This window comes from Cupressus sempervirens, chromosome 6 (assembly GCF_028749045.1).
Source record: "Cupressus sempervirens isolate cs-2001-9-10 chromosome 6, ASM2874904v1, whole genome shotgun sequence".
Lineage (NCBI taxonomy): Eukaryota > Viridiplantae > Streptophyta > Pinopsida > Cupressales > Cupressaceae > Cupressus > Cupressus sempervirens.
Window position 1 is genome coordinate 87,789,345 of NC_143123.1, and position 13,401 is coordinate 87,802,745.

A 13,401-nucleotide genomic window follows, 5' to 3' on the forward strand; every position below is an offset into this window, starting at 1 on the left:
ATTTTCCTTTATGCAGAGGCATTGGTCTAGAAGGTTTTGGGATGGAACTAAGTGCTGGTTGGCTATTTGCAGATGAATGTTTCCCTCTTTCTAATGTTCTGGTATGTTCTTGATTTGACAAAAAGGATGGCATTGGACATGTTAATTTGGGTCTAAAGTCCTATTATGGTGTCTTGAAAACCGTAAGCTCTCTTCTAATGCATTGTGTCTTTCATCTCTCTCCTTTATTCACAGGCTGGTGGGATATTAGCCCTAGTATGTGATAATCTCAACAAATTGTAATAAACAATTCACCAAAATCTCTTGAGAGTGAGGCGAGAGCATACAGTGTGTCAATATTATTATTCAACACCATCTGCACAATATCATTAGGGTGAGTGAGAGCATATCGTGGATAAGTAATGATTTTATATAATTTATTTAAATAAATATCAATGCCCGAAAGATATAGCTATAAATTTATTCAATGATAAAAAATATTTAAAGACATGCTGGATTTGAAACTTAAGTCTCCTAGAATACTCTGAAAAACCAAAAAGTTTCTGATATCAAACATGAATTGAATTTGATATCACACTATGTTGTTGCTTCAAATACAACTTCTTGCAGGAAAACATATTAAAGTTTTTCAGCATAAATACTACCTTTGGATGAGATTCCCTTGTAATTTCCCCATCTCTGCACTAGAGCTTTCTAGCGCCTTGTTGGTCTATCTTTCCATCCGGATAGGCTAACGGCATTAATCTAGAGGATGCCAACCAGTCACAGGAATTTATTTGGTTTCGTTTGGGGAAATATTAAAATCTGAGGAGCTTTTCTATAGTTAAGTCAAACAAAGTGGTTTTATAAAGTTACTTTACGACTTTAAGTCATTTTTATAACAAAAGTAACTTAAGTAACTAAAAGATGAAAATGGTTTTTATCCCACATTGCCTAGTTGTCTGTGTTCTCCCTCATATCGAGGTTATAAAAGCAATAGGCCTTCTTGGGATTTGGAGCATGAAAAATAATACATCCAAAATGTGACTGGTTGCTCTTGAGGACGAAAGCCCTTGAGGCAGTTTGAGAAGTTGGACGTAGCCCAAGCATCTTATTGGAGACTATATTCATAACTAAGTGTGGAGTTGTATGAAAATCCATTGTGGCCGAGAATCTGCACCCAGAAGTAAGTAGCCTAACCAGCATACACAAGGGGAAGATCCCTGATATTACCTAGAGGCCGCAAGATAAATCTGCAGGGTATAGGATAGCAATCATTACAGAGAACGACAGAATGGAAAGGCTATACTGTCAATGTGGGCATTAGATACAGCAGTCCCTGGTCAGTAACATGGTGGTTGGAGGTGCCGGGCATCCCATATCCTCACTGCAGGGAGAGGTAAAGGTGCTAAGTCTTTCGCGTGGGGAAAACTCTGATATACAGTGGGTGCATTCTAGGTGTTGCGGGTGTGATTGGCAACAGTAACAACCCTGGTAAAGTTGGCGATCTCATGCCACAGGGCGTCAGGAGTCTGGACTGAATGCTGGTGGCAAACAGGAACGCTATTCCAGCCATGGCTGTGTGAATAGACATCCCATTCACGGCAGCATCAGGTGCCATTGTTATTTTGTTCTACATTTTGGTTTATATAAAACGTTAAGATTGTTGTTCAGATCATGAATCTGGGTGTACGACATTTCAGAATATTTGTTATCACAAACTATTTATGGGATGAAAACTCAGAGGAATTGGATAGTTGGTTGAATGCATTTTGGAGTATATTGTAATTTCTGAGTTCCTTTTGAGTATTTGCATTTGTTATATTGTAATCTCTGCCATATTGCGGAAGAGTTAAAAGCTGGGATAGAACCGCAGTCACCACTCCTCGCTATGAATATTAAGTTTGATTAGTTCAGGCAATTGCTTTCCGGATTTGGTTATTACACCCCTTTAGGAGATCAAATGTGTTTGGTCCTCTGATCTTAAAATCCAATGGTTATTGTTTTAAATTAATAGTTGAATACAAGGTTCATGTTATGAAAATAAACATGTGAATTTTTTAAAAACAGAGATCAAAGTGGTTTGGTGCTCTGAACTTTGAATCCTATGGTTCCTGTTTTGAATTGATAGTTGAGGACAAAAAAACATATGAAAAAACAGTAGTTGCTTCCAAAGCTCAAGTTATGACAAAAAACTTATGAACAAACGGTAGTTGCCTCCAAAGCTCAAGTTATGACAAAATACATATGAAAAAATGGCAGTTGCGTCCAAAGCTAGGCAAGCACCTTATTTTGTAGTGGTAGGAGGGCTAAAAGAATGAAAATGAGGAGTAAAGTGAAAAAACACCATATTCTTTTTCTTATTCTTCTCTTCCTTCTTAAAAGAAAAAGTTTTTAGAAAGTATTTTGAAAGATGAAAATGTTGTTAATAATGGTATCCAATCAAGAAGTATGCGTAATTCCAATTATACTTTACTGGTTTAAGTATTGATGAACCCGTGCTATAAAAGGATGCGCAAAATCAACCTCAACGGAAAGAGGCCACGAAGAAAAAGATTGATGCTGTCTTGAAAATGACACTTTTGGAAGTATTTCATTGAAATAATAATTTAACAGGATTGGTAATGTTTATTATATAGGTTATTAAATTAGTGTTACGAATATGTTGAGATGCTAACACAACTCAATATATTTGTTAAAGCTTTTAGAGTTTCCTACATAATAGGATATGCAAATCCTATATATATTTAGTATGCTAAGTTACTGATGCTGGTTCTGATGCTGATGCAGGGCAGGGTGCTGATGTGCAGAATTTTTTTTTTTTTGGATTTTGGATGCGTCCATATATATATATATATATATATATATATATATATATATAATGTATACTATAATAATATAATTTATGTATACTATTATAATATAATTTTTGTGTGAAAAGAAATGCAAGAAATATACAAAATGAAGAATAAACCATTCTACAGCAATTAACATATGCAAAATGCCAAAATGGAGACCAAATGAGAAGATAGCCCAACTACAAACAAAATGAGAGGAATGAGCAATGAATGGCCTATATTAGGGCCGTTTTGGGGTTTTGGGGCAAATAGAAGACAAAATATGATAAAAAAAACCATTTTAACACATGTTTTATTGTGTCACTTAAGTGACTTGGCACCTAAAAAGTCTGGATGCCTTGTGGATTCACCCGGATGCTTGATGGATGCTTTCACGGGCATCCTGCAAGCACCCACAGGCAGAAGCCACGCTTCCTGCCCACCTCTGTAACGCTTCCAAAAGCATTCACGCATCTCCACGCATCCTCACCCACACCCTGGCCAAACTACCAAGCATCGGTATCTAAGGTAATATTTATTTAAGTGAAAATAGGGAGCACGTATCCTTTTTAATTGAATCCTTTGTAGCTTCATCGGTCTCTGCCCATCTTTCTTATATAGTATTGGTGCAGGCTTAGGAGTAGGCTTTCTAGAAGGCATACCAAGTACAGTTTTTAGCTTGCACATGCCATATGTTGTGTTATCCAGTTATGGATTGGATTTATTTGTTTCTGTAAGGCCAAGAGACATACCATCAGGTCAAGGGAGATTACGGGAAGCTGAGAGTATTCCCTACAATGTTCATCTGCATTATCTTTGTAGGAAGCTTGACCAACAATTAACCCTCCGCTACCTTGGACAAAGATATGTGGCTAGCTGTGAGTATTGCTCAACATCTTGGCAGAATTTAGGATTCTAATATCCTTTTACATATTGTAGCAGTTAATATCCTCTTTTCCCTAAAAAAATTATGATGGGTTTTCATTTTTTTTTCGTAATTCTTTTCCCTTTAAACAAAATCTGGTGGGTTTTAATAATTTTGTCTGTTGAATTTTTTTATAGTTTTAGTTTATAAATTTCTCATCAAAAAGGGTTTGCTCCTGTTGGGAGGGCTTTTCGGTTTCTAGAAAGGTTTTACTATCTTTTCCTAAAAAAGTGATGTCTATGCTGATCCATGTCTCAGTTTTTGTGCAAGCTATCTGCTTGGTTTTTCAATTTTATCCTCAAAAGTTGTTTCTGGATTCTCTAATTTGCAAAGTTGTGTGGGATTTAATTGTGGCTTTTTACTGTTTTTTCCAGAAAAAAATGATTTATAATTGTGGTTTTGGCAAATTTTTTCTCAAGAATTGTGACTTTTGCAGTCTATTTTGGGGATTTCGTTCACTTCTACAAAAAAATTGAGGTTTTGCCGATTTTTTGTCAAAATAGCAGCCGCTCTTAGTTTGTGTCTCTAGCTCTACATGGAGAGGCAACTTTGTTATCCAACATTAGGTTTGATATTTGGTCAAAAGTTTTGAAGATTATGGGAGGGTTAGTGGCAGACTCATCTCAGTGACAGGTTCTTGTCTCTTGTTGTGGAACCTTCTGAAGAAGTGGGCAGCCTTCTCTTTTATTCTGGATGGATTTTAGCTTTTTTGGTCATATTGACATTTTGTAGATCCAGGGAGGAGGGTCTTAGCAAAAATAGGATTTAAAATTTTTTTTATGACCACAAGACATGTACAGTCTTCTTCAGGGCAGTTAGATGATGGCCATCATGAGAGGGCATTAGAATATTCAATATTGTAATGTTTCTTTAATGATAATCTTAGTTAGTCTTTAGTTATTAGGTAGTTTCTATTTTTGTTTTTGTTAACGATTGTTTCTTTTAGAAACATCATCTTTGCAAATCTATATAAGAAGCTCTTATCTCCTCTATTTGATACGATATGATTTATCACAACAATCTTTTCTATCCTTTTCATAATTTCTTGAATTACAAATATTTTTGATGTTAATGGCCATGGAACTAACTATATGGTGATGGAATGATGCATGGACAAAGCTCCAATCAATATAAGGTAAATGCATGCTTATTATAACTTATTTTGATTTAAGTGTTTTATGTTGATGTCAGATGGTGATGAATGTTTAAAAGTATATTTGGTTTTGTTTGTTGAATATATGCAGTGCAAGATTGTTTTATCCTAATAAGTTATAACACTGTAAATGATTGTTGTAGGATTTTCCCATTTAAGTAAATTCTTCTTATATTTAGCATCACTGTAATACTAATGTAATTTTGTGCATCTTGGAATATAACTAGGGTGATATTCATAACAAATTGAGTTTTATGTGCTGTAGATTCTTTGGCCTGATGGTATATTCTTTACCAAGCATCCTCGGAGACATCATCCACCTTCCCAAGATGTGGGATTATCTGTGCCACAAAATCAAGGAATATTGACATCAGCAAAGGGAACAGAATTGAGGCAACTGAATGACAAAGATAACCCATCTTTACCAGATCCACAAGCGGAAGAAACTCGGCGAGCAAAATTTGTTCGTGAGTTAATCATTGGTAAGTTGATCTCTTTCTTATACTTTTGAAATAGCTTATTTTGAATTATTTTACACCTATGCAATAGTATGTATTACTAAAATTGGATTAGGAGAAAATTTGATTTGTCAAATATATCTTTTTATAAAGAAACAATTCAATAGACTTGTTTTGGTTCAGAATTCAGCTTGGGATTCATAGAATCATGATATGCCACACCAAGAAGTTCAATTTGTAATTTTAATGTCATGGGTTAGATATGCTCTGTCAAATTCTTCTAACTGAGAATAAGAAAAAGGTTGACCAGTTTTTCAATAAAAAATATTTCAATCCATCTTTGTTTGGTCAATTGGCATATAAAGTCTCCTCAACTTCGTGTAAATATGATTAGGTATTTTAGAGTTCTAAACGATTTAGAAGTGAATTTATTTAACACCAATGTGAATCATATTTCTAGTAGATATGTTTTTCTTAGACATTATCATTTGCACTTCGTTGGTATCTCAAATGAACAAATTGTATTTCAGCTTCATATATGTAGGAAGTTAGGACTGGTGATCGGCATTTTGCTCTTGACAGTCAATCTGAACTTGAATTATGTAAATGGACCTTTTGTCCTGTTTGTTGGTAAAGCATTAACTGAAACACATTACTGTCTACTTTACAAGTTCAAACCTCTATATCATTTACTGTCTGGAAACAGGTGTGACAATCAATCTAAAGTGTGTTTATCTACACTTTGTGTAATGTCCCATTTCTATCTTGCCCTAGAATTTTACCCTGAACTCATAAATGCACAAAAATAGGTCTAGACTCTAGAGTTTACCACATATAGGATTTCTTTGGTCATGTAATCCCAAACAACACAGTCAGGGTTCATACAAAATTTCATAGGATCATAAATACCATATAAGTGAAGAATGTAAGCCAATTCAATTGATGTTGGAGTTAAGGATGACCCAACCATAGGATTGTTAAGGTAGGGCGACTAGTTGAGGTGCCCCAAAAACCTCCTACCCTAGGCCCAAGAGCTTAGATTGTTCCCTCTTTGTCTCCTGTGGCCCTTGCCTTACATATGAGGTGGGCTATCTAGCATAAGCTCCTATAGCCGTTCTCCCAATCAAGACTACTACACTTCCCTTACCATTATTAATTACAAGTGTTAGAAAATATGAATAATGTTTTGTGTATCTATTTTTTAATTTTAAATACTTACACCAATAATATATTTATCATTATAAAATAAGATAATTGTAAATTTCACATAAAGTTATTAGTATTTGTGTGTGTGTGTCTGTAAATATATAAAGCACATTTAGAGATGCCTATATATGTAATTACTCGTAATTTTGATTTCTACACTACACAAAGTTCAAATAATAATCTCCAAAATACTTCTTGTCTAATATTTGTATCAAATGATACACTTACCAAATAATGATAGTCTAAACTATTCAATTTGTTTCCTTCTATTACTGTTCCTCTAATTCCTTGAAGTTGATCCTTCTTATATATCTACTAAAGCCAAAGGGATTGCACAACTTGAGGTTGATGAGACATATACATGCCAAATTATATCTCTTCAATCGCATCTCTCTGATATACTACCAATTACCCTTTTTATAAAATTAGTGTTTAACAGGGTAACCATTCAATAGAGACAATTAGTGTTTAACAGGGTAACTATTCAATATTGTCTCTATCTTGACAACGATCATTACTAGTTAAGAACTATCACAGTCTTTTGTCTTGTTCTTTGTAGTGATTATCATGCTACTTTATAAGATGCTGATTAGTATCGATCTACTCCTCAACATCATTAGTTCGTTTTTCTTCTGCTGTTGATTCATGCCCTAGGCCCCTAAGTGATGCCTGCTAACCAATCAACTTGCTCTCAGTTGACTCTGCCCCTCAATTGGTTCTGATACATATATTCTTATTTTCTCCACAACCAAATATTCTGGCATCGAATATTTTAATTCAATGAAGACGAATATCCTCAAACTTCTCTTTATAATTTATTCTGGTCCCACAGATAATCCATAACAATACTGCAGCATTATTTTATTGATTTAATCTTCTGATGTCACTAAATACACCCATCACTCCAACTGCGCTAAGAGTAACAAAGCAGTCAGCTTCCATTGGGTTAATAAGTACCTTGCCATCAGGATCACAGTCACTAATATTGGACTGCAGATACTATCTAATTTGATGAGAGAAGAGGCCACCACCAATCTTTCGAACAAATATTCAGATTGACAGAGTCATATTTAATTCAAAAACAATATCTCACAGCTACAACTTAGTCTCTCCAGCAACTTCACAAAATTGGAGTTCTCTGCATCTTCTTACTGCTTTGGGATATTTTAGTGCTGAGAAATTAAGACAATTTTCTGATGTTTGCACAAGTGTTTCATGTTGGGGGTTGACAATTTGCTCCATTCAATTCAAAAAGCCTTTAGCTGGAGCATTCTCGATATTCTGTACATTCAAATTTAGTTCTGTAGTGTTTCCTTGATACATGATGATCTAGGCATGCCATCCATATCATGTTTCCCAACATGTATTATTGCCTGAATAAGTTCAATGTCCATGTCTAGGATTGACTAAAGTACAAAATAATCTTGGTATTTGAAGACATTTTGCTTGTTGGCGCCCTAGCATATGAGGTGCTTCAGGAACTCTCAGATTAACCATAATATCCCACTACTGTTTGCTCTCAACAGGGACAGCCTTATCCACCTTTCTTGAAACCTATCTTCGTAAGATGTTAAATCTCTTTGACAAGAATTAGAAGTGGAACTTTTGAGGTAGCAGTTGCCAGATCAGATCAGTGGTGCAATTTACGTGACTTAAGCTTCTATGGTGTGTTTAATATATCAATATGAAATATGCTGGGAGACTGATAATCCGCAACACTTAATTTGTAGACTCTACATTCCTTATACTTTCAGTGGGGACATGCTTAAAGCTCCTGCTTATTTCATCCAATGTTTTGAGCATATTATGGGTAGCAAGTATGCATTTCTTGGTATGATGGATAAATGCGCAGGTAAGTTACACCCTAGAAGATCATGGACAAACCAGATTCAACATCACCTCCATTTTATTAATTTCTTTGTAACCCAAATTTTAAATATATATAATGTACATGTTGAATAATATTTTTTGAAGGGCCTAGTTTGATTTGTAAACTATTTATCAATGAGTTTGCTGTATTCCTGCTTCACAGATAATGCCCCTGCTGCTCTTGTTGGTCTGGTAGGACGAAAAGAGTATGAGCGGTGTGCTCGGGATATTTATTTCTTTCTACAAGTAGGGTACATCTAACCACATGTTGGTTTTCTCTAAAGTTGAATTTCTTTTTTAAATTTTAAATTCTCTATCAGGACCCATTTTTCTTCTCAATGCATGTTTCATGCTATTTATTTGTGTTCATTCAGTTTTGATGATTGGCTGTTTGTAATGAATCAAATGTCATTTGATAAAGCATCACGATCTTTTCCATTTATCTGCAGTCAACAGTTTGTATGAAACAATTAGCTTATGGACTTTTGGAGTTGCTGCTTCTCGCTGCATTCCCTGAGCTTGATGATATTGTGAGCTCCTGCCATACTGAAAAGGAAGGTTTTGTAGTACATCAAGAGACTAAGTGATTTGATTCATTCTTTCTGAAATTTTTTGGTTCGAATATGGTGATTCTTTGTGAGGGTGTTTGAGATTTATGGAACAAGTCCTTGTATAGAGTTGGTCCACTTGATGAGTCAGAAACATGGTTATGGGCAATGTGTTCCCAAATTTTGATGGGATTTTACCCTTCGTTGATCTTGTATTTTTAGAACACAACAAGAGCTATGAAAATGTGTTGTACGATTGAGTTGAACTTCTTCTTCTGTAAAAGTTATCAACATTTGCAATGTTGATATGGGCCAGATCTATTTTCAATTTACAATTTACAATTTACAATTATATGCTTTCATATCCCCATTTACAAGATATTAAAGTCTTGATTTATAATTAGTAAATCGGTTTCCAAACAACGAGCTTACTTGTCGCATATGTTGTCTAATCCACTTGATATGAGTGCTGCTTATTAGTCGATATGCTTTTAATGTGGAATTGTCCTTGTAAATTTTTGCTTTGAAAATTTGTTTCATGCTGTGAAACTGCTTTAAAAGTCACAAAACAACCTTTATAAACCTGTAAAACCATTTTGAGATGACTAGAAAATCTGTTCACGTTTAAGAAAGTGATGTCCAACGTTATATATCTATTATTTTATGTGAAAAAACTCCTTATCTATTTGTTAATGAGTAAAACATTTATTACTATTTTTTTTATCAATCAATTTGAAAATTAAAATAATCAATAGCATTGTATAAAATAATAGTAGAATGGATAAAACTAATTGTTTAAATTAAAAAATAATATTTTTAGACAAAAACAATATGTATGTTTTTTTGGATGAATTATAGTATAACAAGTTTATTTTTCTTTAAAATAATTATGACAACATTTTTATTAATAAAAAACAATAATATTCTTAAGTGAATAAAATAAAAAATACATAAATGGAATGGTAACATTGAAAGAAATAAATATTAATAATATCTTTAAAACTTTAAATAGTAAATTTAAGATTATTTTTTATATTAAGAATTTAAAAAATATTTAATTTTTTTTTGTTATCTATTTAATTAATTTAAACAACTTAGTCTAATAGAGATTACTTTTCATAAAAAATAATTTTTTAAAACAAAAAATTAAACTAGCTTATATATATTATTTATATATAAAATAAGCCTCGAGATATCCTTCTCGAAGCGCCTATTGCATTGAGTCAAGTTATGAAAATAGGCGCCTCGAGAAGGATATCTCTCGACTTATTATATATATATAAAATATATATAAGTTAGTAGTAGTCACAACACAAAATGAAAGGCATTATTATTGTTATTCTATAAGAGTAAATTATAGTTATAAAAAATATGATATTTTATATGTTCACTTCAAAAATATATTTAATACAATAAATTCCCTTTGAAAATTAAAAATGTATTACCACATGTATAATAATTAATAAAATAAAAATATTCTTAAAGTAATTAAAATTTAATTTAAAATTGAAATTACTCTCTCTGTCTCCCTCTCTCCCTCTCTCCCTCTCTCCATGTTTATCTATTCCATGCCCTAATTATTCTCTCTACCTCATCGGTCTTCTAATCTCAATTCTCTCTCTCTCTCTCTCTCTACCTCATCTCTCCACTTCTTGTGCCTTTTTCCCAAATCCATTCCCTCGTTATCTCTCCCTACTAATACAATCTCTCTCTCTCTCTCTCTCTCTCTCTCTCTCTCTCTCTCCCCCTCCCTCCCTCCATCTTCCTCTTTTTTTTTTCTTCCCTCTTCATTCCCCCATCATCATGTCCATCTATCCCCTACCATAATTATTCTCTCTCTCTCTCTCTCTCTCTCTCTCCCTCTCTCCCCCTCCCTCCCTCCCTTCCTCCCTCCCTCCCTCTCCCTCTTCTCACACTCTTATTTTCTCTGTCTCCCACACATATCTATCTCCCTAATTTATCACTTTAAGGCTCTCCCCTTCCTCCTCTCACAATATCTTCCTGTGCGCTCTCTCTCTCTCTCTCTCTCTCTCTCTCTCTCTCCATCTTTGTTATTTCCCACCACATCTTACCGTCCTACTCTCCCTCACAGATGCCTCTCTCTCTCTCTCTCTCTCTCTCTCTCTCTCTCTCTCTCTCATGTCTATTTATCTTTTAAAATATCTCTCTATGTTATCTCTCTCTCTCTCTCTCTCTCTCTCTCTCTCTCTCTCTCTCTCTCTCTCACACACACACACACACACACACACACACACACACACAACCTCATGCCTCTTTTCCTCTTAAATTCTCTCTCTATGTCTATCTCATGTCTCTCGCCCTCTCCCTCTTCTCTCCCCCATCTCTCTCTATCTTTGTCATCCCCTCCTATTATTACCATCGACTCTCATTGTCTCATGTTTCTTTATCTCTCATAATCTCTCTTGGTGTCTACTTCATGTCTTACCCTCATCTCCTTCACTTATTTTTTTCTATCTACCACATCTCTTTCCCTATCGCAATTGTCTCCTTCTACCTCATCTCCATGTATCCTATCTCCTACCCTCTCATACCATTTATCCCCTAATTAACATATATATATATATATATATATATATATATATATATATATATATATATTTGTATCATCTCTCTCTCTCTCTCACACACACACACACACACACACACACACCTCCCCTCCCTCGTGCCTCTTTATCTCTAGAATTATCTTTCTATGGATATCTCATTTCTCTCACCCTCGCCCTCTTCTCCCCCCAATCTCTTTCTATCTCTGTCATCCCCTCCTATTACTACCACCCACAATTATTGTCTCATGTTTCTTTACCTCTCACAATCTCTCTTGGTGTCTACTTCATGTCTTACCCTCATCTCCTTATCTTATTATTTTTTTTCTATATACCCCATCTCTTTCCCTATCACAATTGTCCCTTTCTACCTTATCTCCATGTAACATATCTCCTACCTCCTCATACCATTTCTACCCTATTTACCATATACATCTCTCTCTCTCTCTCTAACAATATCTTTCTATCTCTCTATGTTAACCTTCTCCCTCTCCCTCTCTCTCTCTCTCTCTCTCTCACACACACACACACACACACACACCTCCCCTCCTTCATGCATTTTAATCTCTAAAATTATCTCTCTATATTTATCTCATGTCTCTTGCCCTCTCACTCTTCTCCCCTATCTCTCTTTATCTTTTTCATCCCCTCCTATTATTAACCCACTCTCATTATCTCATGTTTCTTTACCTTTCACAATCTCTCTTGGTGTCTACTTCATGTCTTACCCTCATCTCTTTGTCTTTTTTTTTTTTTTTTCTATCTACCCCATGTCTTTCCCTATCACAATTGTCCCTTTCTACCTCATCTTCATGTATCCTATCTCCTACCTCGTCATACCTATCTCTTTCATCCTCTCCTATTATTACCACCCACTCTCATTGTCTCATGTTTTTACCTCTCACAATCTCTCTTAGTGTCTACTTCATGTCTTACACTCATCTTCTTGTCTTATTTTTTTCTATCTTCCCCATCTCTTTCACTATTGTAATTGTCCCTTTCTATCTCATCTCCATGCATCATATCTCCTACCCCCTCATACCATTTCTCCCCTAATTACCATATACATTGGTATTGTCGTCGTCATCTCTCTCTCTCTCTCTCTCTCTCTCTCTCTCTCTCCACCCATCACCAATTGTATCTATTCAATGCCCTAATTTTTTTTCTTTCTATCCACCCCATCTCTTTCCATGTCCCTAGTTTCCCTTTCTACCTCATCTCCATCTATCCTATCTCCTACCCCCCTCATACCATTTCCCCCAAATTAACATATGCATCTCTCTCTCTCTCTCTCTCTCTCTCTCTCTCTCTCTCTTTCATGTTTCACTCTCTCCCTCTTCTCTCACTCATTTTTTCTCCATCTCCCTCTCCCTCTCCCCCTTGTGTTTCACCCTCTCTCTTCTCATTCTCTCTCATTTTATCTCTCTCGCACACATATCTATCTCCCCTTCTCTCACAATAACTTTGCTCTCTCTCTCTCTCTCTCTCTCTCTCTCTCTCTCTCTCTCTCTCTCTCTCTCTCATTTCCCACCACCTCTTACCCTCTCCTTCTCCTACTCTCCCTCACGCATGCCTCTCTCTCTCTCTCTCTCTCTCTCTCATTTCCCACCACCTCTTACCCTCTCCTTCTCCTACGCTCCCTCACGCATGCCTCTCTCTCTCTCTCTCTCTCTCTCTCTCTCTCATTTCTCACCACCTCTTACCCTCTCCTTCTCCTACTCTCTCTCCCTCTCCCTCCCCCTCCCCCCCCTCTCTCTCTCCCTCTCCCTCTTCATCTCCCTCTCCTGTGTCACCCTCTCCCTCCTCTCACATTCTCTCATTTTCTATCTCTCCCACACATATCTATCTCCCTAATTTATCAC

The 13,401-nt window shown here is 35.5% G+C and overlaps 1 protein-coding gene across 4 annotated transcripts in view; it reads left to right on the forward strand.

Moving 5' to 3' along the window:
* Positions 1-9,241, forward strand: part of LOC149551313 (phox (PX) domain-containing protein) — a 49,307-nt gene extending 40,066 nt beyond the window's left edge. For all 4 annotated transcript variants that reach the window (XR_016352729.1, XR_016352728.1, XM_089786873.1 and 1 more), the window contains exons 14-16: positions 5,160-5,376; positions 8,591-8,673; positions 8,877-9,241. Coding sequence is in view for 2 of the 4 variants with exons in the window: in XM_089786873.1 (XP_089642999.1) it covers positions 5,160-5,376; positions 8,591-8,673; positions 8,877-9,014 (438 nt within the window). In the remaining 2 variants the exon portion in view is untranslated. The remainder of the gene's footprint in view (positions 1-5,159; positions 5,377-8,590; positions 8,674-8,876) is intronic.
* The last annotated feature ends 4,160 nt before the right edge of the window (positions 9,242-13,401 follow it).